Here is a 26058-nt window from a genome sequence, read left to right on the forward strand (position 1 = left end):
AAAAAAATACATATGCAGCATAAACAAATCAAACTTTTTGGGAATACTCTCTAGATGTTGGTAGATATGGCACTTTTCAAAATCAAGTTTTTTTGGAGAATTTTTTTTTCTTCTGGAAAGTGGACTTATAGCATTAAGGAAATGTTTCTGAGAACAAAGGATTCATCATGTCCATGGGTCGGCCATTCGGAGCCTTCGGTCGGCATGCATTCATGTTTTTGACGCAAGCTTTACACAACCTTTCCAGGAAAGGCGACTTTGCGGAGTTCACGAGCCACCTGGAAGGCCTGGCCTCAATTTACCAGCTCAACGCTGACAAGTAAGTAGCCGCTGAAATTGCGTGCACGAGCAACCAAAGCACAGCGAAGGGCAATGAGCACGGGCTCGGCAATGAGCGTGTGCTCGAGGTGGGGCATCGAAAAGAGACGTCTTGTCGTTCTGGCCCTGTCCGCGACTTGTATATCACAATCCAAGTAGAGGACTTTTATGGGAGGGTAAGGCACGTTCGCGCTTTGAAAAGCAAGAAATATGACAAAATAGAAGGACGTTGGTGAGTGGGACTCCGAGCCGGCGCATCCCTTGCGTTTTTCTCTGCAGGAAACAAAAGACGAAGGCGTACCTGGCACTGCAGGCGCTCGAGACGGACCTCAGCAACGTGTCCCAGCTGCAAAGGCAAGTGAGGCTCGATGGCCGCTCCCAATGTCAACGGCTGAGAAGGCGCGCACGCGATGCGGCGAATTTTGAGCTCGGGTTGTCCGTTCGTCAATCTGTCGTGCTGCCTGGTTACTGTACAAGGATCAAACCTTACTCATGCAGAATCGCTTTTTTTATGGGAGCGAACCCGGATTTTTTTGTTGTCCGAAGGGGCGCCTTCGGAAAGACGTGGAAGGCGTCCTTCCTTCCTGCCGCCTGCCGAACACCCGCGTGTCTAACTAACCGCGCATTTCGCTCGCGTCACATGTCGGCGCTTTACGAGTTGCCCTGTCCGATGGTTCTCGACCTCACTCTGTGCATTACAGTGTAGACCGCATATAACGTATGTCGCGGGAGTCGCAAAAATCAGCACTGTAAGCGGTACCGCGCTATAACCAAAACAAATTTTTCAGGCCAAAATACATGCCATGAGACAACTTACTTTTGTAAAAGAATTTATTTTATGTTAGATGAAAAATAAAGCTTAGTTTGAGGAAAGTCTTTATTTCACCAGACTAGTACACTTCTCTCTCAAGTGTGTCACACATTTTGAAAGAAATGAGCGACTCCTGCCTGGCGCAGCCTTTGCGAGTGTTCAGGATTGCTAACCCTGATCACTTTTTTTTGGTGATGAAAACGTGTGAAAATTCGCATCCTTTATATGGTACGCGCCAGTAATACCTACAACTTGAGCGCAGGCATGAAATGCTCCAAATAAGAAGTCCGGGCGATGTTCGAGGACACAAATGCTTAGAAATCACCACTGTAGTCGAAGTAAACAAACACGACGACACGGGCATTTCTGCCGTCTTGAGAGCGCCGCGACGACATTGCTGCACGAGTAGGTGGATCTTCCCTTCTAGTACGTGCTGGGTTATCATAGCAACACACAAGGAAAATTCACAGTCAAGGATAGCGCTTTTACGCGGAACGATGAGCTTCCACCACACCGTCTACGTCGACGATCACAACCGACGCCATGTTTGCGGATAGAAGAAGCCGGTCCGCGACCGGCATGACCGGCATGCAACGCACGCGAACACTTCTCCTCGACCTGCGATTGGTCTGTCGTTGCGGTTGTTTCCAACCGTATTTCCCGTATTTCTAACGCAGCGGAGGGACGCACGTACGTGAACGACATGTGCGTGCGTCCCTCCACCGCTATGGCAACTGAAGCCTCTCTCTTCGCTTCTCCCCGCTTCTTCGAGCAACCTCCTTGCCCCGCGAGTGCCGCTTGCGGCTAACACCGTCAGCGCCGTTATCTTGTGTAGCACAGGGAAGTGTGCTCGCTGCGCCGGTCGTCGGCGCGGTCGGCGGGCTGTTTTAGAAACCGCACTATAACCGGTATTTCCCTTCATGCACCTGCATTTTAAGCGGTATGTAATTACATGGAGTTCCATGGGAGGCGAACCGGTGGTTTAAAAAAACCGCGTTATACCCGGTCCTGCACTATAAGTGGTTACGTTGTAAGTGGTCTATACTGTATCTGCATTGTTGCAATAAATATGAGACACGACGAGGAGGAATTGCGTCGAAACATCGTAGCAACTCTACGGAAGACAGTTTGATCAATAAGTCAAAATTCAAGTGCGAAATTTTTTAGGTTCCCAGTGCCAATTTTAAAATACAAGTTTCCTCAAACTGTATCTTTTTTAAATGAAAACCTTTCAGCCTTTCCACTCTGGTGAAGAAGGAAGACCAGTGAAGCTGTACTATGGTGGGAATGCAGTAACGGCAGGCCGCAAGTCGGCAAGTCAGAGTGGAAAGGCTCGGAAGGTTGCCGCCATCTATGAGTGACAGAGGCAATGAGAGAACCGGCAAGCCGGTCATCTGGTTGCCTTTGTCACTCATAGATGGCGGTAGTTGCCCAGAGTTCTGTGTCATCAGGTCATTTGAGGACGGACACGATCCTGGGGAAACTAGCCCTTAACAGCTTTGCTGTTAAAAAGGTAAAGCTGTTTTATTGTGTGCAGCTAGATTTTGCACAATTAAAACTAGACGTTTTGTGCCTAAGAAGGGCTGTGTTGGTTGCAATTGAACTGCTCATATCATTTTTTTACCTACGGGATTTTGCTGGGGTGCTTCGTATGTCTGCAGTACATAATTTTCGGGTGGAGAGGAATTAATAGCGCATGTTTGGAACGCAAGCACCTTGTCCTTTTCTGTTTGACCCATGCACAAAGCCACTATCTGGGGCATCATGTTCAAAGAGAAAGCAAACATTGGATGCAGTGTAAAGAAATAAGGTGAAACCGAACGCGGACAATCCTAAATGAATGGTTTGGCGATTCATTGTCTTACTTGTTGTCAAGCAAATGGTTCCGATTTACTTGTCGCCTTTTTGTTTGGCTGAGTCATTTTGGCTCGTAGCCACTCTCAACTAGAATTTAACTAACGTTGGAGGCGACAGTAGCAGTTGAGCATCCATTTTGCATCTCTTCTAGTTTCATGAACGAGCCCAGCAACCGGGTACACAAATCGCCCGTCGGCATCCTTCAGCCACGCAAAGGAGGTGAGAAACTCATGCACTTTTACTCCGCTGAGAGGGACATTTGTCGCAACCCTGTAAGTTAGAGCGGGCTTCCGAAGATGCCGTTGGCAGTTCCTTACAAATCGATTCAAGCGCACTTTGGATGAACGCGGGGCTGTGTTGCAGGGCACCCCATGAAGCTGACTTTCTTCATCTCACCTTACGACCTACTCGACCTCGAGAGCAAGTCCTCCATACCCCTCACCGTCGACGGTAACTACAAACAAAATCTCTCCGTTCGCAGCAACTTGTCTCTTTAGCAGCCGTTTGTGTCAGTGTCCACCAGGGTGTGGGCTGCCAGCAGAGGGTATTGGCAGAAGAGCGAACAATTAAATCCCCGGGGAACCTAAATTGTTGTTCATGTTTTCCAGCACGAAAAAGGTAGATACGTACGTTTGACTTTAATGCCGCAACTCATAATAATGTGTGCCTGTTCAACGTCTCGATTCAAGCAAGCTTTCGAGTTCTGATATGTGTCCGGGGACACTTTCGGGTGACACAAGTGGCTAAGACGGCACTTGTCTCCCGCTAACTCCTTTCTGCCGAACTTTCGAAGAAGCTCCGTTCTCAGCAATGTGACATTTGGGAGCTTTACGAAACACAGTGCAGAAAATGTTTGCCGACAACTTTCTTCTGTGCTTACGTTCTTCATCAGCTTTGCTTTTTTCGAAGTTCTGACTCACAATCTAAATGTGTGGCCAAAAAAAAAATTAAGTCTTAAGCAAGCAAGTCTAAAGGGGCACCAAACCATTTTCTGCGATAGTCTATTTATGGTCATAACTCAATCTGTAAGCTCTAAACATCCTAAAAACCAAACATTACATTCATGCTTGGCCTATTTATCTAATAAAATCGGTATCAAAAGTTTGATTACCTCGGAACCATTGCAGACACCAGAGGGCGCCGTCGCACGAGGAAGGGCAGGGCTGTGCCCTGCCCTTCCTCGTGCCAATGGCACCGTCTGGTGTCAATCTTTTGATACCAAGTTTAGTAGAGAAATTTGCCATGCACGAATCTAATGTTTGGTTTTTTAGGATGCTTAGAGCCCATAGATTGAGCTATGCACATAAATAGACTATTGCAGGAAGTGGTTTAGTGCCCCTTTAAGTCACCAAACATTGTGCAAGATAGCTTTGAGTTAGCTTTGGCTTGCACAGTGATTGAACTGAAATGAAAGGAATGTTTTCTGCGTGGTGCATTCTTGTTCTATTCGGCGCTAACAAACCTGCGACTTGGGACCCAGTCAGCAGGATGTTGACTGTACTATACTCGTTTTCAACTCGAGAAAAAAAATCAAGTTTTGTGCATTGTTCATACGCAGCGTGAAGTAGTTCCTACAAGATTTGATTTGGCTGTCGCTCGAAGGAGCGATGCTTTTGGCGTTTGAAACGTGCACGTCTTGATAAAATAAATGAAGGGGGAAATTAGTAATACTCCCAGAGGAGTCTGACTTTTTTTCTTTACTACGGTTCTCGAGGTGAAAAGGAGCGTAGCACTGGTAGCCCAGCTACATGTCGATCCTCACCCTTCGCGTTCCATTCGTCGGCTGGGACACCGAAACTTTGCCGTGACCGACGGGCATTGTTCGTCTCGTGGCTGGTTGCAGCTATTCTGGAGAAGCAGCTTGGGCATTCCGTATCCGTCTGCATCGAGAGCTCCTCGGCCCACAAGTTGCAGACAATGTCTCTCATCAGTGTCACAAACACCCCGGAGGGGAAGAAGTAAGTCTTCTGCGAAGTCCGCACTTTCCTTTTGGCGACTGTTCGTGAATTCTGCTAAATTGCAGGAGTTGCGCATCACGTAGGAAATTCTGCTTACACCCGAGGTCAGGAGACAAGGTTTCTACCACGACCTACTGTAATACTGACCTGCCCACAGAAGAATGTGCCAGCGCGCACCTTGTAGTACAGGACTGCGGCTGCACCATTTCATCACGCTATGACTTCGCAGCGCTGCGTAAGGCTTTTCTTGTTTCCTAGGGTATCCGCTTATCAATCGAAGGCGCGCAAGACACGGCGGCCTTATCTGGTTCTGACCTGCTCTCCTTGCGTGATCGAGTCAGTTTGTGGTCGCGTGACAGATCAGTCGTTAGAGGCACCAGCCGCCACAACAGATGCTATTTATGGGTAATCTGAGATAGTGCCTTAGTTCGACGATGGTACAAAAGCAGTCAAAGCTAAAAGAACCCCCTTGCGCTTCCGAGCCTGAGAAATGCGCTCTTTCGATCCAAGCAGACGTGAGAGTGATGCACCCTGCTACTTGCTACTGCAGCCTGCTGGCGCTGCGCTATGGTAGGTGTTCCCAAGAAACAGATATCGCCAGCCGCACCAGCCCTGTGCCGTGCGCACCGTGCGCTAGGCAGGTTGTGAACTGAATTTGGGTCGCAGAAAAGCCTTTACCGTGCGCTCTCAATCTTTTTTTTTTTTTTTTTTGCTGCACTGCCATACTCTGTGCTTGCTTTTTCGTAAAACTTGATCCATGTATCCCTCCTACCTTGGCTGCCGTACGGCGGCCAGTAGTATAAATATAAATAAATAAATAAATAAGACGATGCACTTACTCGGCGACAGCGTCTTCCATTTTGTAGGCAGGTCAGGGTTACAGTGTGTCGTGGTTTTGACATCCAAACGATAGTGAGATGTGCCGGCGTTTTGGGTCAAGGCAAAATCTAGATTATTAGCCTGCTGAAACTTTGTCCTATTGTTGTAGCCTGAAGATAGTGCCGGCAACATTTTGGGGGTAAACTGTTCAGCTGTTACGGCTTAGCTATTATGAGAGTATACATCGGCTAAGAGCTTTTCGTTTTTCAAATTACTATCAAATTGTGCAGATATTTATTGAGTTGACAGATTCTTCCAAATTTTGTCTCATTCTCTCAAACTAGACTTCGAAAGATCCTGTTTCTTGTTCAAAGTATTTTTTGTGTTTAAGTCTTACTCTGTGTTTATAAAATACTTAGTGTTTTCAAGAAATACAAAACAAAATGTTTACCTTAGTAAAAAAATTAAACAAATTATTTTTAAAGGCAGAAATTAAACAAAGATTGTTTTCTTTCCGATAAAAACTGTTTGCTGAACCATCTTCGTTTGGAAAACGAAGCGGAATCGGCTTGTTTGCGTAATCATTTCCTAATTGCAAATGAACCGAAATTGGTTTGTTTGCTAATAGTTTCCGTCTCGGCAAACAAACCGGGATGGGTTTGTTGCCCGAGCCATTTCTGCTTTGGCCAACGAGCCGGGAAGGTGTCACCATTCTGGTCGCTCGTGTTGCAGTCTTCCATCGTTTGCTGCCCTGAGCAATCTGAACAGCACCACTCTGCCGGCCAGCTTTGTGCTCAAGCTGCCCCAGCCCATTCCCATGGCCTTGGCCCTTGTCAGGAAGATACATGCCATCACTAGTGAGTGTTCGAAGGAACCCAATCTTCTTGTTTTTTCTTTTTCGTTTTTTCTGGGCAAAGTTTTTTTAACGGCAATTCCAAATTTAGATTTTTGAGGACCGATGGTATAAAAGACTGGCCCACCTTCGAAATTCGAGGAATCATTATTATTGTTATCTTTTATTTTTATTTTCTTCGAGGGCCAAAAATACAGATTATATGATAGGGTGATGAAGAATGCTGGAAAATGCATGGATGCTGCCTGTTGGTGTCACAACTTGTAGCACAAGCACTTTTATTTTTGTTTCTTTTTGTTTTTTTATAGTCTTGCTGATAGATCGAACCACTTTCTCCTCACAAGTCGCAACAATAAATGATGAATTTGCTTTTAGGACTGCTCCTGCTGGCTATCCATACTTCTAGAGGAATTATGACAATGGATTGGTTCTCGCTTTTTTGTTTTCGTTATCTGTACCCTCTGACGTTGAAAAAACTGGAGCAGTGGTTCTCGTCCGCCAACGTTTTTGGGGACCCCTTCTGAACCAGTGGAAGTGATAGAAGGACCCCATCCAGCCGGGGGGGGGGGGGGGGGGGTGACGGAGGTGACGGGGGTGACGACGAAGGGGGGGGAGGGGAAGAAGAAGAAGGAAGGGAAAGGGAAGGGGAGAGTTGGAGAGGTGGTCAGTTCCAAAAAAGTAAATGAGAAAAAAACAAAAAACAACAGGTTGCACGCAAACTTACGTTGTAGCTTTGAAACATAGAATAATCGGCCCCACTCACTGGGCAAGCGCGGTTCGGTCCAGTTAGCTTCACTGGTCAGCCGTCATTAAAAAAAATGAAAGACGTTTACAATCCCCTGTAACGCCGCATTAGAGTGCAGCCCTTGAGGAGGAGGAGGGGAATGTACGGAGAGGAGGGTATGCCCCTCCTCCTCTCCTGCTCGCCCCCATTTAGGAAGAAATTTTCCACTATATTTAGCAAAAAAATTTCCCCGCTACACTTAGCGAAAAAATACCTCGCTAAATTTAGTGGAAAAATTTCCCCGCTACATTTAGCGGAAACATTTCCCCCTAAATTTAGCGGAAAAATTTTCCTGCTAAATTCAGCGGAAAAATTTCTATGCTAAATTTAGCGGGAAAATACCCCGCTAAATTTAGCGGAAAAATTTCCCCGCTACATTTAGCGAAAGAATACCCCCGCTAAATCTAGTGGAAAAAATTTGCTGCTAAATTTAGCGGAAAAATTTTGCTGCTAAATTTAGCGGAAAAATACCCCACTAAATTTAGTGAAAAAATTTCCCTGCTAATTTGAGCGGAAAAATTTCCCCGCTAAATTTAGCGGAAAAATTTTCCTGCTAAATTTAAAGGAAAAATTTCCCCGCAGATACGCCGACGGCGACAGCGACGCTGACGCCGCTCAAGCCGGAAACGGGCGCCTAAGAGCTGCGCTCTAAAAAGTTTTATCACTCAGCTTGAATGAAGGCTCAGTGCTTCTCAGACCCTAAAAATGCCTTCAGAGACTCCCCCGTTTGAGAACCACTAAAGTAGAGGGTTGAATGCGTCACCGAACAAATAAAGTAACAAATCTTGTAAGCCAATATGCAGGCCGCCGCACCTGCGCAGATCGGTAGCCATTGTCGCATCCGTGACGCTCGTGTTCTTCCACCGAGCGCAGGCATTGAGTGTGCGGACACGACCTGCTGCCAGTCCCTGCTGTCACTGATCATCACACAGGCCTCAGAGGGAAAGCTTAACGGCTCCAGCGATCGTGGCCTCAATGTCGTAAGACATTTATTACTCTGTTCTTTTGTTCCGGCTCGTGTCAGCGACGTCAGAAATCTAAAAAGTCGGCTTTCATTGGCTGGGTCGGGCCCGACTCAAACACCTAAAATTGCAGAAAAAAATCATTCGAAGAGGTGGTGGTGTATGAACGCAAGTAATAGTGCAGTAGGGTAAAACCTTCTAAGAGATGTGCTTCCTTTTGTTTGGTTGCTCGAGCCTCTTTGATTGCAGCATGCCTGTAACTGCGGAGTTGTTCTGGCTAGTGTCTGCTGTCCTATAAACCCTCTGTACGGTACAATCGACTCTCATTAATTCGAACTTGCGGATAATTCAAACTAACATGCAGGTCCCATCCTATGCGTCTCTATGGGAGGAAACTCCTAGTAATTGAAACCTTGCTTTATTCAAACAAATTTTCGGTCTCCCTCGAGTTTGAATTGACGAAACTCGACTGTATAACCTCGTTCCCACAGGTTTGATTACGGCAGACATCCAGTTACAACTTACTGATTTGTGAAGTTTGGTCGGTCTTTCCATCTATGCCATTGAGCTAACTTTGCTTACTACAGATTCTGTTATAACATGCATTCGGATATAATGGACTGTAGACTTTTTGACAGTAGTCTATACCGTATTTACTCGCACAATGAACGCACTCGCGTAATAAACGCACCCCCCAAGTCGGCTCTCAAAATTTCGACTTTTTTTTTTTCACTCGCGTAATAAACGCACCCCAAACTCTGATGTCGAAATTTTGACCCGCTACCTCCACGCGCGCGAAATGAACGCACTTTCCTATCCTGGTGCAGCGAGGTCGCGAATGAGGTGGGCGAACAAAACGCCATGGAAAAGGCGTTAAAAAGTTCGCAAAGATCCAACGGAAGCAAGAAAAAAAAACATGGAGAGGAGCTTTCTTTATTTTTGCACAGCGCAGTCTGAACTTTGGGTTCGCGCGCCGCGGAGCGCAAGGAGGTAAGAAAGAGAAGCGGAGAAGCGCTCTAAGCGAACGAAACAGCTTGCGAAAGGCGGCAAAAAAATAGAACAAAAAAAAAAAACCCACGGAACTAGAAGAAAACAAAAACAAAAGCTTTTTCTTTTTTTTGCACAGCGCAGTTTGGTTACGGCGGGGGGGGGGGGGGGGGGGGGGGGGGGGGGAAGGGGGAAGGGGAAGGGGAAGGGGGAAGGGAAGTCGGGGGTCGGGTCGCGCGTTGCGCGCAGCGAGGGGAGAGAGAGGAGCGGAGGAGCCCTCTAAGCAAACGAAACAGCTTGCGAAAAGCGGCAAAAAGAAAAAAAAAAAAACAGAAAAAAAAACAACAAAATTTCATGGAACTGAGAAAAAAAAAAAGAAAAGAAAAAGAGGAGCTTCTTTTCTTCTTTTTTTTTTGCACAGCGCAGTTTTGGGTCGCGCGTAACGAGATAAGAAAGATAAGGGAGAGCCCTTGCCTAAGCAAACAAAACAGCTTGCAAAGGCTGCAAAAATAAACCAATAATCTAAAAAAAAAAACAGTTTTTTTTTTTTTTACAGTTTAGTTTGGTTATCTGGTCGGACGCCGCGGGCAAAGAGATAAGAAGTTACTTCGATTTTTCAGGATAAAAGGTCCCTTCATTATGCGAGTAAATAGGGGTAAATAGGGACGCAAAAATTTTACTTCGCCTAATGAACGCTCCACAACTTTGCATCGATTTTTCGGAAAAAAAAGTGCGTTCATTCTGCAAGTAAATACGGTATTTCGGACATCACACAGCTTAGGTTCTGTGGTAGTGGCATCCACTTTGCAAACTGCTGTTGTCGTGCTCGGCACCTCCCGAGCCTTGCATGACCCAAAGCACACAGTGGGAATGGTTAACGATACGGCTCAATAAAAAATCACTACCTTTCAAAGTTAAGAAGATCAATAAAAAGCAGCTCTTTTCTGATATTCATTCACATTTCGTCAGTCTCACTGGTTAGAACAGACAGTAAAAGTATCTGCATTCTGCATAGGTACTCTTTTTACAACATACTACCATAACCTTCGTCACTATCAAGGTCTGTTGTACTGGGTGTATACTGTAATACTGCTGTATAGCTTGTCTCTAAAAAAAATGTAGTGTGTTTTTTCATTGAAAAAATATACTATGCATCGTCAAACGCTCATTCTCCGCCCAAATGTGGCGCAAATGCTCTGGACCAGATGCAAAAGTTTCAGAGCCTACCGTCACCTGAATCGAGAGTTAGTAACAATTTTTGGAAACTTTCCAACGAGGAAATGGTGGCCAACAAAGCCCACGAATACATGGAGATGAATGGCATTGGCTGCCGAGAACGGACCCCATTTTCTCGTTGAAAATTTAAGAAAATCGCTTATACCTTTTGAAATAGATAGGGGAGAGTTTTGAAGCTTTGGCATCTAGTCCAGACAGCTTGTGCTAAATTCCAGTGGAGAATGAGCATTCCGACGATGCATAGTACGTTCTTGCAACTAAAACAACCCTACATTTATTTTTTTCAGACAGTATATCAAACACGAGGGGAAGTTTGCATGTGTTACCCTCGGTGGTAACATCATCTTTGAGAAACAAACAGCGTGGAATGCTGTGCACAGAAATATGAGTCCTTTTTCTCAAACCCTCTCCGTCATTCTTTCATATGCAGACGCTTTTAAACTATAAACGATTCCCGATGGCATGGCGAGAGCAAAGCAGTGTTTGCCTCCATACCTAAAGTTCCCCATTTCAAGATGGTGACGCCTGCGTGGAAAAAGATCTATATGTACGGAGAGAGATAAAGGGAGAGGAGACGATGGGAGCATGATGGGGACATCAGAGTGCCGAGTTCCGATTGGAAGGGTTAGTGGGTAGAGGCAAAGGCTACCTGCCTTTTCCTCTACCTCTTTGAGCGCTTTCGAATGCCACACACTGGCGTTTTGTGTTCGAGTGCGTTCGCCGACACGAACGCCGTACAATATTCCGGTCCATCAAACAACGAGTCCGTTCTCCCGAGCCCCCCACCGTCGTTGCCTCGCAGACGCTGCCGGACCAGCACCACTGCTACTACCTGTCTGGCAGCCCCGACCTGCAGGGCGTCCTGGTGTCCGGGGTCCAGTTCACCCACCCGACCCACGTGCCCCAGATCCTGGTGTTTCTGCGCCAGCAGCTGCTCTTCAACTCTCTCATTGCCAGCTGCGTACGCCCGGCCAGCCGCCAGAGTGAGTGGCGCCCCTCTTCTCCGGGTAACAATCCCACCGCTCGAGGCCGGGACTGAGACCGCCGGATGTTTACGGAGCACAAGAGCTAGCAAAGCTCATGGTTCGTTACAGCTCGGCTTTGAAAACGTCCGAGGGGCTTGAAAGTTTGGTTCTCTGTATACCCTAGTATATTTGATTAGAAGGAGTTTGTCGTGAAATGACTTCTCGTGTGTTTGCATGTAGAGTGTCGATTTGGGGAGTGTAGTATGACTGCTGATCTGAGGTCACTGGCACACATCATGTGCAGACATTCTCAAACCTTTCTTTATTACTATGTGGTGTATGTAAAGGATCTCAGGCTAGCAATTTCACTCCATTGGCTTTTCATCTCAGTTCAATTCAATTTGATTCAGTTTATTTCTTTCAAGGGGTACACTCCTTGAAATGGTCCTTGGTGCAAAAGGTGATGTTGTCGCCTGACGAGGCACCAAGGTCCAACAGTGGGGGGTGGCAATGTCCAACAGCAGAGGGAGAGGGGGAGGGGGGGCGAACTTCGGTTATATTTGCGACAAATAAGCTGACTTCGTTACCCAAGGAAACATGCTCGCTCATAACAAGAAATATATCACATTTGTGCACAAAAAGATATGTGCATAAAGAACACAGACAGCCATATTCGTTGTCAGTAACATTTATGAATGCATCATAATAAAGTACATAATAACATACAAGTAGGAAAAATAGCACCCATGATAAAAATCACAAAAAGTGGAAGTAAAACATGTAAACAAAATGTAAAAAAGTAGCATCTGTAAATGTTTTAATGTATCACCCATAAACTATGATTGAAAATTTGATGAGAAACTAAGCTGTAAAAAGTTTACCCATTATAAAAATTTTACACATGATAAAAACAGAAAAAGTAAAAAAACTGGCATGCATTGATAAAAAGAAATGATTCCAAAATCATGCACAAAAAATAGCCACATTTTTAGCGTTGTTCACTCAATTAAAACTTGCTAAAAATGGTCACATTAAAAAGTATAAGCATGATAGTGCACAGAAAGCTTGTACACGAGAGAATATTTTAAAGCCTGAAAGACTGATGTCTTTTTTAAATGTATTTTATGTTCCAGTAATTATTAAATTAGTACCAATTGTGTTTAGGAACTGGGGTACCTGAAAGTTTACCTTTTGTTTACCGTAGTTAGTCCTTGTGCTCTACCGTAATATCCTGAGCCATCACCCACCCCCCTGCCGCCTGGAATTCATAAAAAAGGAGGGGTGGGCTATGTCTCGGTGGGTAAGCACAAAAAGCTTAAAAAAAGCTAAATGAACGCCCATTTTTCTGTATGTATCTAGCGTGGCTGCACAAAAGATACATTAAACTCAAGACTCGAATTAGTTTCATTGTTTTATGCAAGAAATGCTCACGAAAATATGTTTTACTATTGCAGAGTTTGTTTCACGTTTCTAACAAAGCTATGTTCTGTTCGCTAAAAAAAAAAAAAAAAAAAGGGAACGAGAAAATAGAAAAACCAACTGGGCATGACGAGCGAGCCAGCGGATGAGAGAAGCGACGAAGAGTGATGCTGGGGCAAGTGGGAAAGCTGGCGATTGTGTTGGGGGGCAGATACTTTGGCGTCGGGCCAAGTTGGGCGCCTTGTCAATTGCAAGGAGGAGGCTTTTGCGCCACTTTCTTGTTTGGTGCCCACTACATGCGTGCGTTCGTTTGCGGCGTGCTATCAAGGCGGGTTGAGGCGGCGTTGCTGCATGGTGTGGGTGGAACCACGAACACGGAGCTTGAAATGGAACCCTCTACAAACGTCTGTGTGCGGTGTTCCAGCAAACTTTGATTTACCCATTGGCTTTGCCTTAAACATTGCACAATCTTGCCAACCGCGGTCGAGGCGTTCCGGGAGAAGGAGCGGGTTCGCTGTGATTTTATTTCTATGGAGTCTGACTTTGATTTTACACTCCACGGTTACATTCCAGGAATCGGGTGTTCACTGACCTCGCAATCTCTGAATGGGTTACTGCTATCTTTTCGAATTTGTTCCTTTTTGTCCGAACAAACTTTTTTGTAAGCATTTTTTTATGACTTGTTACAGAAAGAAAAACAGAAAGGACGGACAAGGACGGACATCTTTCGTGATGTCCGTCCTTGTCCGTCCTTTCTGTTTTTCTTTCTGTAACAAGTCATCAAAACCAACGCGCTCACGTTTAACTATATTTTTTTATCTCCGTCGTTTTCCGCGCACGCATGTACTATGACTTCAGGGTCGCATAAATCGGGGAGGAATTGCGTGAACAAGGAAAAGTGTCTTTCCCTTCTTTGTTTTACTTTGTCACGGCCGTCCTTTTACTGTAAGTTTCCGCTGACACGTCATTCAGGTAGGATGAATGTTTGCTGTTCGTGGAGTCTGCGTAGGGGCATTTCGGGTGGGCGATCACTCGGTGATTTTTGGAAATCAATATTCGCCCAAAAATTGGGGTGGGCGATGACTCGGGATATTACGGTATATTCTGACAAACGTGATGGAATAAGGTCAAAGCTGCTTACTCTGTTTGCGTGAATAAGTTGCCCAAGCTTGTTATAGTATAGCTTAGAAAGTGGTGAATGTTTGAATGAATGTGTAAGTGGCGTTTCGAATAAGCCTTCGACATTAGTATGAAAATTCACATTGGCTGTTATTCATAGCATATGTTTTTGTAGGCTTTTTTTGTAGCATAATTCGATTTAACCATAGTTCCCCATACTAACAGACAGCAATAGTGTGGTTGGTAAAAAAGGGTATACGGTATATTTTCACCTTCAGCCATGTGGGCAAGAGGTCTTTTGTTCTATAGATTATTCCTATGGTTCTAGATAGGTTTTTTATATGTTTGATTTGTGTTGTCCAGGAATGCTTGTGCATTCGGAGTTTGCCGGCTTTCCTTGGAAGTTTTTACTTTATTTGCCTGTCTAGGATGCTTACCCTTTGTATGTTATCTTCGACTGTGAGAACCAGGGAATACGAGGGCTCGTAGCCTGCTCGGCCTTCGCAGGAAACGAACGAAGAAAGCGAATGTCAAGCAGCTCGCGACGCAGGCAGTTCGACCTTCTTGGAGGATTATTTCCGTTGAGACGAAAAGCATTCCCGGCTATGTTCCGGGTCTTCGCGAAAAATAGCTGATAGGGTCGGGTCCGGGCAGAGTCTTTTATACTGGGCTCTGGGTCCTGGGTGTGGGGACGAAATAGGCACGTTTGTTCATTTGCTTTGAAGCTGTGCAAAAAAACAGCTATCTTCCACATGTGCTCCAAAACACGCCGTATTCCGTCCGATCGTCGTGAAGTGACTGTCGTCGACATTGTGAGATCTTTCTCATATCCTGTTCGAAAAACGCGGCACCATGGGGCACGTACAAAATATGTTGTTCGATTGATAAGACTGGTTGAATTTCATGTTGTGGGTGGGGAATATCTCGGCAGTTCAGATATCCTGCGTGGTCAAATATTTTCGACGGTTAAAACCTTTGTAGAATGACACGGCTCATTGTATGGCGCCATGAAAAGATCAACATAATATGAAACAGACATTCCAGTTGCGTTTGTTCTGTCGCCCACAGACTCGCCAAGACAGCTTTTATTTCTTTGTTTTTATTCCCAAAAATAGTGCAATGCATTCTTAAAAACCGCGAGAAGTCTTATTCGCCATAGAACACAAAATAAAAAATAGAATGCGGCAATTTAGCCCCCACCAGCGTCCAGAAGTGCGCCTACGCAGGCTGCCACAGCCCACTGACTAGAAAACCCACAGCCCACCACAGTCGGGTAACACTGACGTACACTCTCAAAACCAGGGACGCACGCTGTCAATCGCTTCGTTCGAGACTGCCGCTGGAAAGTTCTATACATAGCAGTGTTTATATGTTTTCATTACTTTGTCTTAAATGTCATTGGAGTCCTCAAATGAAATGTACCGAGTGGCCCGCTGCATTTTTTTGTTGCCTCCTGCCTTTCCAGACGCGGAATCCTCCCACATGTTTGAAGTCAGCACAACATCGATATCCAACATCAGCATCTCATTTGAACATCCCTTGGACGAATCTCTAGCAACAGGTATGTGATGATAGAATGGGTGTTTTCATCTGCACCAATTCGCTGTGTCAGAATTTTGAGGCCGTGAGAGTCACATCACGCTTGGCAGCTTGAGGCAGGTTCCAACATTTCCGTTAGAGTGATCACACTGCATTGTAACCGCTTGTGACCGCTTATGACGAGAGAATGTGCGGGTGTTATCTATCAGGTGCTGGCGTTATCTACAGTCGAACCCAGATATATTGAATTCAAAGGGGATCGTAATGTAGTTTGATATATCGATAATTTGAACTACAAAAATAAGTTAACTTAAGCTCCAGTTGAAATTTCCGCACGTCTCTGCTAATACCGAAGGCCGCGACGGGACATTACCAAATAGAGCTTAGGTGGTGAAGATCATAAACACCTCCACGTTTACGTGGCGCCGTTAGCGATTGTTTATGCCTGACCACGACCTCCACAAAGCGTCAGCAAAAAAACACGAAAAAAAAAGCAAAAGAAAAAAAAAAATGTGCAAAGCGATAACGGCGAAAGAAAAAGAAGAAAAGGCGTTTACAACACCCTGTAACGCCGAATTAGAGCGCAGCTCTTGAGGAGGGAGGTGGGAAGGGTACTCAGGGGACAGTATACCGCTCCTCTCACCTCCTCATCTTCCCTGCTACTCCCCCTCCTCCTTCACCTCCTCCCCCTTCCCTTTCCCCATCCTCCTCTTCCTTCCCCCTCCTCCCCCTCCCCTCGAGGTCACGTGACCTCACGGTTACACCGACGCCGCTCAAGCCGGAAACGGGCGCCCAAGAGCTGCGCTTTAAAAGGTTAACATAGTTAAGGCGTTCAAAGTGTGATTGCGCAACTGCTGCTGTGGACACACTCAACTTGATAAAGGCTTCTTTTTTTTCTTTTTTTTTTTTGCTTATTTTATTTTGGGGTTAAGGAGCGCAGCTACAGCAGTGTTGCATGCTACCTTTCCAACTTGTTAAAGTGCCAGCTGAACGTTTTGAGGACACGCACACAGAGATGAACAAAAAAGGCAGACACACCGCTGGCACTTTGTTTTTTTTGTTTGTCTCTGTGTGTTTGTCCTTAACCCCTTGCCTACTAATAACGAGTGTCACTCGTGCCGCTATTTACGGACCATAAAACCCGACCACGAGTGTGACTCGTGTTTCGGTTTCAGAGCTTGTTTTGCGAGCTCTGCGGCAGATGGCAGCACTACCCCTGTTGCTCCTGTTTACCTTGGGTTCTTTTCTTGTTTGCTTTGCCTTTTGACAGAGAGAGGGCGCTCCATTGACAAAAAATAAGCGCGCTATTGTAAGCAAGCGCGCCAAAAACATGTCTTCGGCGCGGAGGTCTGCTTTGGCGGACGAAGATATACAAAGACTTCTTTTTGAAAGTGATGAATGCGCCAGTATTTCTGACGACGAATCCTGCTGCCTTTCCGATTACTCGGAATCCGATGAGAGTTCAACGGACAGTGAGAAAAGTGTTGAAAACGATGCGAATCCTGGAAGCATTTCATCGACTTCGGCGTCTGCACGTCAGTGGAAGTGGGAGAAGAGGGACAACCAGCCTGCTCAGTTCACCTTTGGAAAAACCCCAGGTGTGTCAGCAAGGGTTCAACGCAGTCTTGGTGAGCAGACAAGCGCCTTGTCGACCTTTTCCGTGTTTGCAAGTCATGATTTTTGGGCGTCTGTCTCTGCTGAGACAAATCGCTACGCCGAACAAGAGATGGGCGACGAGGATCGTCCCAAGAAATGCTATGAGGAGCAATGGTTTGACACCACTCCGGATGAGATAAAGGCATACTTTGCCTTGTGCATCATTATGACGCAAGTGAAAAAACACACAGTCAAAATGAACTGGTCCAAGAGGTCCATAGTGGAGACCCCAATTTTCGGCAAAACGATGTCCTATGTGAGGTTTCTGCTAATCTCTCGATTTCTTCACTTCGTTGATAATGAAACGGCCGACAAGAGTGACCGTCTCCGGAAGGTGAAGCCTGTGCTTGAGCACATGAACGAGAAGTTTGCATCTGTGTACACACTCGACCAAAAGGTTTCCATCGACGAAAGTTTGATGAAGTTTCGAGGGCGCCTGTGCTTCGTGCAGTTCAATCCCAGCAAGCGAGCTCGATTTGGAATAAAATTCTACAAGCTGTGTGAGTCGTCCTCGGGATATTGTTCTGCATTCAAGATCTACACTGGGAAAGATGAAGGAAGAGACAAAACTACCTGCGCAAGTGAAAGCGTGGTCCTTGAACTTGGAAAGCCGCTGCTGGAGAAGGGCTACATATTATACCTTGACAATTGGTACACATCTCCAAATTTGTTCCTCAAGCTCAAGGAAGGCAAAACTCATGCTGTAGGAACTGTTAGACCAAACAGGGCAAACATGCCAAAGGACCTGGTGGCAAAGAAACTCAAAAAAGGAGAAGTCGAGTCCAGGTCTAGTCACGGCATACTTGCAGTAAAATGGCACGACAGAAAGGATGTCTACATCTTGTCCACAATGCATTCTAACTCCGACATGACCGCAACAGGGAAGAAAAGATGGATCAAGAGGAAGGGACAAAGCGATGCCGAAGACGTCATCAAGCCAAGGTGTGTTCTCGACTACAACATAGGAATGGGCGGCGTCGACAAGCAAGATCAAATGGTGGCTTGCTTTCCGCTGATGCGCAAATTGGTCAAAGGCTACCAGAAAATCTTTTTTTATGTGATGGATATTGCTGTATTCAACTCGTATGTAATCTACAAGAAGTTGAGTGGAGACTGCAGAACAAAGAACTTTGTTGACTTCCGCCTGGATCTTGCTGAAGAAATTCTGGAGAGTGTGAAACTTCCGGACTATAAAACTCGCGGAAGGCCATCCAACGGCGACACTCCGCTTCGCTTACAAGCAAAGTGTTGGGGTCACTTTGTGCAACACATCGCACCCACTGAGAAGAAGAAGAACCCGACGCGGGCGTGCAAAGTGTGCACAGCCAACAAGAAACGGAGTGAAACAACATGGGAATGTGGACAATGCAAGGTGGCTCTTCATGTTCCTGAATGTTTTCAGCGCTATCATACCGTGAAGAACTACTGAAGAAGAGGACAAGACCAGAAGTCCTGGTATAGAGCACGAGACTACGCCTGAAAGCCAAGGAAACATTTTTGTTTATTTTGACGCAAATTGCTTGATTTAAATAAAGCTTTCTGTACGATCTTTAAAGAAAAAAAATGAGTAGGCAAGGGGTTAAAACGTTCAGCTGGCACTTTAACAAGTATGAACCAACTAGCTCAGCTTCAAACCGTTCCAACTTCAGGCACTCCCTGCCCCGCCCCCTTGCACGCCTGTGCGTTTTCCTTACTTTTGCCATCCTCCATGTTTTTGTCTTTTTGTAAAATTGCCTTTTTTTTTTTTTTTCTTGCATTTGGTTTTTTGGTGCGTATGCCTGTGCGGCTTGGCAGTCTGCCAGCCCCGGAGCGGGAGCTATGTGCTCGCCACCAATGGGACCGACTGCAGGAGAGGCGACCAGTGGCCGCTGTGCTTATGCTTCCTTCGCTACATCTATATCGAGTGTCCCATCCATGGGAGTTCGGTACAGAAAAACAAGGCTCCTATGCTATTACACGGAATTTCCAGGGGGATGTTTGGACTGTTCGATATCAACAATAATTTGAAATACCAGGGTGTGGTATAACCGGGCTCGACTGTATCGGGTGTCAGGTACTTGGAGCTTTAACACTTCTGATCTGTGTATATTTTGTGCATCATTCTTTCAACGTGTGCTCCAACTAATTCTGACAATGCTACAGTAGACTCTCATAAAATCTAACTCCAGGAAGCCACAAATTTTGTTTGAATTTTTGGAAGTTTGAATTGTGAGAAATTCATTTAAATATAACTCAAGATTAGATTATGATTTGTTATATGCATGGCTACGCATACAAAATAGATATTTGATCATTTCCTCTCTACAGGCCTTTTTTATGTGGCACACCTATGTGGCATAGGTGTGCCACATATGAAACATTGGTGGAATGTATGAGATAAGGTTATTCGTCCCCCGAAAATGTTGTCTTGTTAGACAGCATGTGACACCTCACTAACAAAATTAAGTTTGCTCATCTGGCAAAAAAGTTGTCTATCGTGGACTATTAGCCCCTTTGAGCGCGCTCCCTACCGAACACCGGTGCTCTGCGGAGAAGCAACACCCGCGGGTGTTGCTTATCCTCAGTACACCGGTGTTCGGTAAGAAGCGCACTAAATGGGGCCTCGAAAATGAAAAGTAGGAATTACGCGAGAGAACCAAAATGTTGAAATTTGTTTGAATTAACTAGAAGTACAAAATATGCGAGTTTAACTTATTGCGAGCCTAATGTATAAGCGACTATTTCTTATAGATAGTGAGTAGATTTGATCTCACAAATACTACAAAACTGTCAGTCTAGTTACATTATAACCGTTCGTCGTAGGCCGTTACGAGCGGTTGTGACGCAGTCAATTATAGTCAGAGACTCAGAAAGGCAAGCTGCGCTATTAGATGGCAAGTGATTGAACCATCTATTAGTGCAGCTTGCCTCTCCAAGTCCAAACGTTATCTGTGACTCGTTTTGCGCTGCATCCCTGTCACGTGTAATTCTTTCGCTTACTTCTTATTCTTGCAAGAACTATGGTGAATCGCAATTTTGCCTTCAGTCGGGCACGATCAGATGGAAGTGATGCTCGCCTATGCTTCTCTGCTGCAGTGGACTTGAATTTGAACGAGATCACCAGCGTCAAGTGCCGCATTTACACGCTGAACAGCGACATCAGCATCTGCAGCGACGAGTATGCCAGCAAGGTGATGCAGAGGTAAGGTTCGATGAGATTGAAAATGAGATGGCCTCATCTGACGTGAAAACACGTTCAGACTCACCCTATCAAGCCTAAATTGGTATGATGAGACCACTTTCATTCCACGCTAAGTAATTTGTGTAAACCGGCCCTGCGCGACGGTGAAAATATAAGACCACCATTGAGACGGTTTCACTCATGCTTTTCTTAGAAACGCGTAAGGCTTGTGCAGTGAGGCTGGTCTACCCTAAGGTGTCTTTCCCTCAGCACTTATTGTTTCAATCGTATTAACGCTGGAGCTTCAGTTTATGCTTGGGCCAGTCCACATATTGCCCACACTTCTTTTTCGACGTCGCACGTGTAGTTTCCATCCGCGTTGTAATCGGGCTGAAGTGACGGAACGATTTCTATGAGAAGGTTGTCCATTCTCCCTGCAGGTGTCTCTCCATCCCGGTGACAATGCGAGCAGTGATCCGCAAGGCCCAGGGCCAGCGGATGCGCATGTCCAACCAGACGGATTCCTACTACAGCGCCCTCAACAGCAACGGCCCATCCTACCTGCCCCACCTTCCTGGCTATGGGGGCGGGGCTGGGGGTGGGGCCTTTGGGTCCGGGGGGCCGGACTTTGCCTCGGGGACGCCTCCCCCCAAGGTCGGGGGCGGCGGCAACAAGACGGCCGGCGACTCGGAGCCTTACGACGACTCTGAGCCGTACGACGTCGGGGAACAGCGCGGCGGAACCCTTGGCAGCCTCCTGGGGCAGGGCGGCGGAGGGGCGGGGTTTCAGCAGCCAGGGGGCGGGCCCGGCAAGCAGTCGGCCCAGCCCAACATGATGCTCATGAGCATGCTGAGCGATGTCCCCTCCGCGAGCTCATCCCCGTCCCCCTCGCAGCAGTCCTCGTACCCTTTTTTAAGCCAGGCCAAGCCTCGGAAGCAGCGCAAGAGAAAGGCGACGTCGTCGGATGGGCGGAGCCCCAAGCGGAAGGCGGGCGTCGAAGACGACGGAGGGGGCGGGACGCCGACACCCGCTGACCTGGAGGACAGCACCAGCATCTCGCTGACGTCGTTCGAGGGGCGCCAGACCCCCTCGGGGGACGCCCCTTCGTTCGGTAAAGGGGACGGCGGCCACACTCTCCCAGGGGAGCCTTTTTTAGAGGCTGATGCGGGGCAGAAGAAGGCGGCGCTTCTGAACCCCGCAGAATCGAGCAGCGTGGAAGAGTTCAACCAAAGGAGGCCGCTCCAGAGCCCCTCCGAATCCTTTCGGGGGTTTCTGGGTGAAGGCCCCCCAGGGGATGCGGCCGGCGACGACTGCAAGCCGGGGACAAGGGCCCTGCCGGCATCGCAGCGCCCGTTGGCGGCGCCCCCCCAGTGCCGCAAGATCAAGCGGGTCAAGAGCGAGGAGGGGCGTGGGGAGGAGCTCAAGTTAGAGCGGGAAGGCTCGCGCTCTCAGGACAGCGGTCCAAAAAACTTGCTTCCCGGTGGGGACTCCGAGAGACTGTTGGCTAGCTCCCTGGGCGGGAGCGTCGCTTCGGCGGCCGGCAAGTCCCACTCGGTGTCGCCACCGGTTATCGCCACCAGTTTCAAGATTGAGAAGTCGGGGGACGGCCTGAAGATCTCCAAGGCAGAGGGCAGGCAGGCCTCAACCAAGGGCCGGGACCCCAAGGGTAGGGACAACCGCAAGGAGCGCAAGCGCAAGCGGGCCGAGAGCGTTGACCTCTCGTCGTCCCACGGGGCCAAGCTGCCCTTCGACACCTCCTCCCTCGACTCGGTGCTGCAGGCCACCCTCCTGCCGCTCGAGTCCGGGGATGGGGCCCTGCACGCGTTCAACCTCACCATGAAACCTCAAGGCTCCGTCAGTCCAGCATTGGGACAGGCGGCACCGGCGCGTGTCATGGGGAAGAAGTCTGGCTCCCAGGGCTCACTTCCGTCGGGCGGCAACGGGAAGTCAGACAAACCGAGTAAGCCTTTGTCCGGCGCAAAGACCAACGAGGCGGACGGACGCCTGGCAACGTCACCTACGAAACTCCTCAAGCACAAACCGAGCGCGGGGCCGCCAAAGAGTGGCACGGGGACCTCCGGGGGGCCCGCGTGTTATGCAGGCCAGCCATCCCTGGTGGGTCCCAACACGTCACCCTCAAAGCCCTCTTCGAAGTCGGCGGCGGCGGCGCCACCGGGGAGCACCCTCAAGTTAAAGCACCTCAACCTGCCCTCCTCGACCACCATCACCCCCGTGGCACCCAAAGTGCAGCCGGCGCAACTCCCGTCGCCCTCGTCGTCGTCTGCGGCCAGCATCACCATCGTGCCGACCGGCGGAGCGTCCAGCAACAACCTGAACAAGCCACCGAAGTCAAGGAAAGGGTCCCTGAGCGCGGTCATTGCCAAGCTGACCAATACGGCAGCGCCGTCCTTCCCTCCGGTCGACCCTTCCTCCGGCCCCCCGAGGCTTGAGGGCGGGGTCAAGTCTTCCGAGAAGAGGGACAGCCCAACCTTGGGCAAGGAGTCCAAGGACAAGGAGGCCCTCCTGAAAAACTCTGAGGGGAAGATGAAGTATTCGAGCTCGGACCAGTTCACGGTCAAGCAGAGCTCTGGGATCAAGCTGACGGTCACTAAGACGTCGGGCACTTACAAGTCGTCCTCGAGCAAGGCCAAGATGGGCATGTCCTCGTCCAAGGCATCCGCCGGAGTGTCGTCGTCCTCAAAAGCAAAGGGCACTGGGAGTTTGAGTTCGGCATCGAGACCACCCGGTGCACCGGGTGGGCTAGCCAAGAAGCCTTCGTCTCTCTCGAGCTCCTCCCTGTCGGGCTTGGGCAGGGCGCCTTCTAAGCCGTCTCAGAAGTCTTCGTCGCCCAACACGACCAACCCAGCAATCTCGCAGAACCCTTTGAATCCGTCGTCCGCATTGAGAGTCAGCAGCAGCAATAACAATAACAACAACAACAGCAACAACAACAACAACAACAACAACAACAACAATGGGAGCGGTGGAAACTTCACGAAAGGACCCAATGCGGTCAAACAGAATGCCGTTCCGGGGAAGCCATCTTCCGGAAACCGGAGTGTGGAGAAGAAGGGTGAGGGCCGGTGTTCGACACCCACGACAGAGAGAGTGAGCTCAACGCTCGAAGCAAACCTCATGCCCCCGCCGCCACAGTCCAAGACACCCACCTCTGGAAGCACACCCAAGCGACCGGATGAGTTTCCGGGTGCCGAAGAGAATGATCCGGACCGGGCGCTTCGACTGCTCCTGTCGCAGCCCAAGGCCATGGAAAGCACGCAGCCGCTGGAGCAGTGGCAGCCCCTGTCGCTGAAGTCGCAGACGCCCCCTTCCGTGGACTCTTCGGTCAAGCCGGACTTCGAGGACAAGACACCCTGGGTGAGCAGCAGCACTGACGTCAAGCCTAACAATAGCATTGCCACGGTCGTTGCCAAGGCGCCCCTGGAGAATGGACCGGACAGTGCCCTCACACCGACCGACCTGTCTTCGTCTTCACCGCGGTTCGAGCTTATCTCCAGCACGCTTGAGGAGGGTGCCAACACGACGACGCCGTCTTTCAAGGCCCTGCCGTTGCTGCTGTCGGCTTCGGCTCCGTCCAAGCTGCCGGCCAAGACGAAGCCAACCAGCGATGAAGACAGTAGCCCGGAGGACGGTCTGGTCATCGACTTCCCGGAGTCCATTGACAGCAAGAAGGGATCCTCATCCCTGTCTTCATCAAGGGCGCAGAGCCCCAAGGACGGCAGTGGAGGGGGGGGAGGAAGCCAGGAAAGCGGGACAAGTCTCAAAGCGGCAGTTTCTCCAGGACCGGCGCTGAGCGCGAAGTCGCCATACTTTACGGCGCAGTCTCCGTCGCTCAAGTCTCCGCAAGTGGGGAGCCCGCCGTCAAACCACTCGGTATCGAGTTCCATCTCGAGGCCGTCCCCGTGCGTGATCGACGACGACCTGATGGACGAAGCCATCATGGGGCTCGGGAAGTGAAACCTGGGTCAGCAAACGTGTGCAGTATTCTCCGAAACTGTGCTCTCACAGCTGCCTTCATTGTACAGCGACAGGGTGATCCACTGCCTCCGAACTGGTGTCGCATGCGTTGCCGGCTCCTTACGAAACGGTGACGGGGAGCCAGGCGTTGTGGATGTGCAATGTTTTAAAAGATGGCTCGGACACATCGAGGGTATTGCGACGCTCTGTGCACCTTACTTTCAGCTCAGATAGTGTTCTCTTCACTGATGCTCGCTCAGTTCTCGTCTACTGCTATTTTTAAAACTGTTTTGTTGGTTTTGGACTCCCTTAGGAAGTAGGAGATTGCCTCACGACCAGTTCAGCGGTTTGTTGTCTCCATGCGACTTTCACCAGTGACACTGCTTTTAATCCCAAGAATACCTGTGCACATTGTTGGAGACTGCAGTGTATAGACGGCAAACTGTAGAAACCTAGGCACAATTTCCGAGCATCTTAAGTTTTTGTGTGCCCTTCGAATATTTCGTGCGACAGTTTTATGTCGCGACTCGCCGTGTATAATGTATAATAGAACATAGTACCCATGCATCTATAACCTGCAACATAAAAGCTCGTCTCTGTAATCGTCAGCATTTCCTTCAGCCCGTTTTTTTTTTTTGTTCCAAAAGTTCATACCCAATGGCAAGTGCAAGGTGGCAGCATACACTCTTTTCATGTGTACATATATTTAATATATACATTGGACGGTGGCCTTCCATTTGACAAAAAAAAGTGTCTTCATTAAAGCCTTTGAACATAATTCGTCTTATTTTTTTGCTACATTATGGCGGCGTATCCTGAAAATTTTTGGGGGGCGGGGGCGTGGTTCAGCCCCCGAAACCGCTGCTACATGATGGCTGGCGGTCATGCGACTTTGCTGAGCTTGTATTCCAGGTAGTCTTCCATCTTGAAGAAAGAAAGCACTGTCTCGTTGATGACATTCGACGCATGCAAAGTCTGGTCGTCACGCAGTACGAGTTGGTCGTCGTCCGCGGTGTTGATCACGGGGTCGTGGGACTTCGCTTTGTGCGGCTGGTGCTCGATCTTCAGGGTGTCGTACGCGTAGTTCTGTACCGTTGGCGGAATGTTCGGGTCTTGTCGTAGGTCGGCAAATATCGCTTCCTTGAGGTGTTTGACCAGCTTCGTGGGGGAGACTGCTCGCATGACCCGGTGATGGATGTTTCTGTGCACGAAGGAACGTACGACACGGATGCTGATGGTAATCTGCTGCTGTTCCCCTAGGTCGCCCGACATGTTTTGCATATTTTAGCACACGTTAAGACGTGCAAGACTAGCTACAAAACTTCGCGATCACAAATCAAGCGGTGCCATGCGTTGCGCGCGCAACGTTTACCGACGTGCCCTAAAAATAAATAAATAGCATATTTTCACAATGTGATGACGATGATAATAGTTTAACGTTCGTCACTTGATTTAGCGATTGACTGATGCAGGGTAAAACGTTGAACGAATATATCTAAGAATTTAGTTTTTTAGAAAGCTTTGATGCAACAAATAATTTGCGATTTACTCTTGTTTATTTTAGTCTTTGTACTTCAAAGCGCTTTTGCAGCTCACTTGCCACTGCATGTCGCTTTGATAGCTTTGCGTGATTTCGGTCT

At 48.1% G+C, this 26058-nt stretch overlaps 2 protein-coding genes across 2 annotated transcripts in view; one reads left to right on the plus strand and one right to left on the minus strand.

Moving 5' to 3' along the window:
• The window catches only part of LOC8028192 (mediator of RNA polymerase II transcription subunit 1), a 37574-nt gene extending 12378 nt beyond the window's left edge, over nucleotides 1-25196 (plus strand). Inside the window, exons 7-17 of the mRNA XM_029990248.4 lie at nucleotides 248-319; nucleotides 598-672; nucleotides 3138-3205; nucleotides 3350-3436; nucleotides 4830-4944; nucleotides 6496-6620; nucleotides 8274-8380; nucleotides 11388-11568; nucleotides 15554-15649; nucleotides 20359-20464; nucleotides 20884-25196. Coding sequence (XP_029846108.3) covers nucleotides 248-319; nucleotides 598-672; nucleotides 3138-3205; nucleotides 3350-3436; nucleotides 4830-4944; nucleotides 6496-6620; nucleotides 8274-8380; nucleotides 11388-11568; nucleotides 15554-15649; nucleotides 20359-20464; nucleotides 20884-24418 — 4567 coding nt within the window. The 3' untranslated portion in view covers nucleotides 24419-25196. The remainder of the gene's footprint in view (nucleotides 1-247; nucleotides 320-597; nucleotides 673-3137; nucleotides 3206-3349; nucleotides 3437-4829; nucleotides 4945-6495; nucleotides 6621-8273; nucleotides 8381-11387; nucleotides 11569-15553; nucleotides 15650-20358; nucleotides 20465-20883) is intronic.
• On the minus strand, nucleotides 25114-25822 carry LOC8028191 (UPF0538 protein C2orf76 homolog). The gene has a single exon (XM_029990249.4). It carries the CDS (start codon nucleotides 25697-25699, stop codon nucleotides 25301-25303), a length of 399 nt encoding a protein of 132 aa, XP_029846109.3. The 5' UTR covers nucleotides 25700-25822; the 3' UTR covers nucleotides 25114-25300.
• Nucleotides 25823-26058: the final 236 nt, after the last annotated feature.

This window comes from Ixodes scapularis, unplaced genomic scaffold (assembly GCF_016920785.2).
Source record: "Ixodes scapularis isolate PalLabHiFi unplaced genomic scaffold, ASM1692078v2 PGA_scaffold44__24_contigs__length_19508400, whole genome shotgun sequence".
Lineage (NCBI taxonomy): Eukaryota > Metazoa > Arthropoda > Arachnida > Ixodida > Ixodidae > Ixodes > Ixodes scapularis.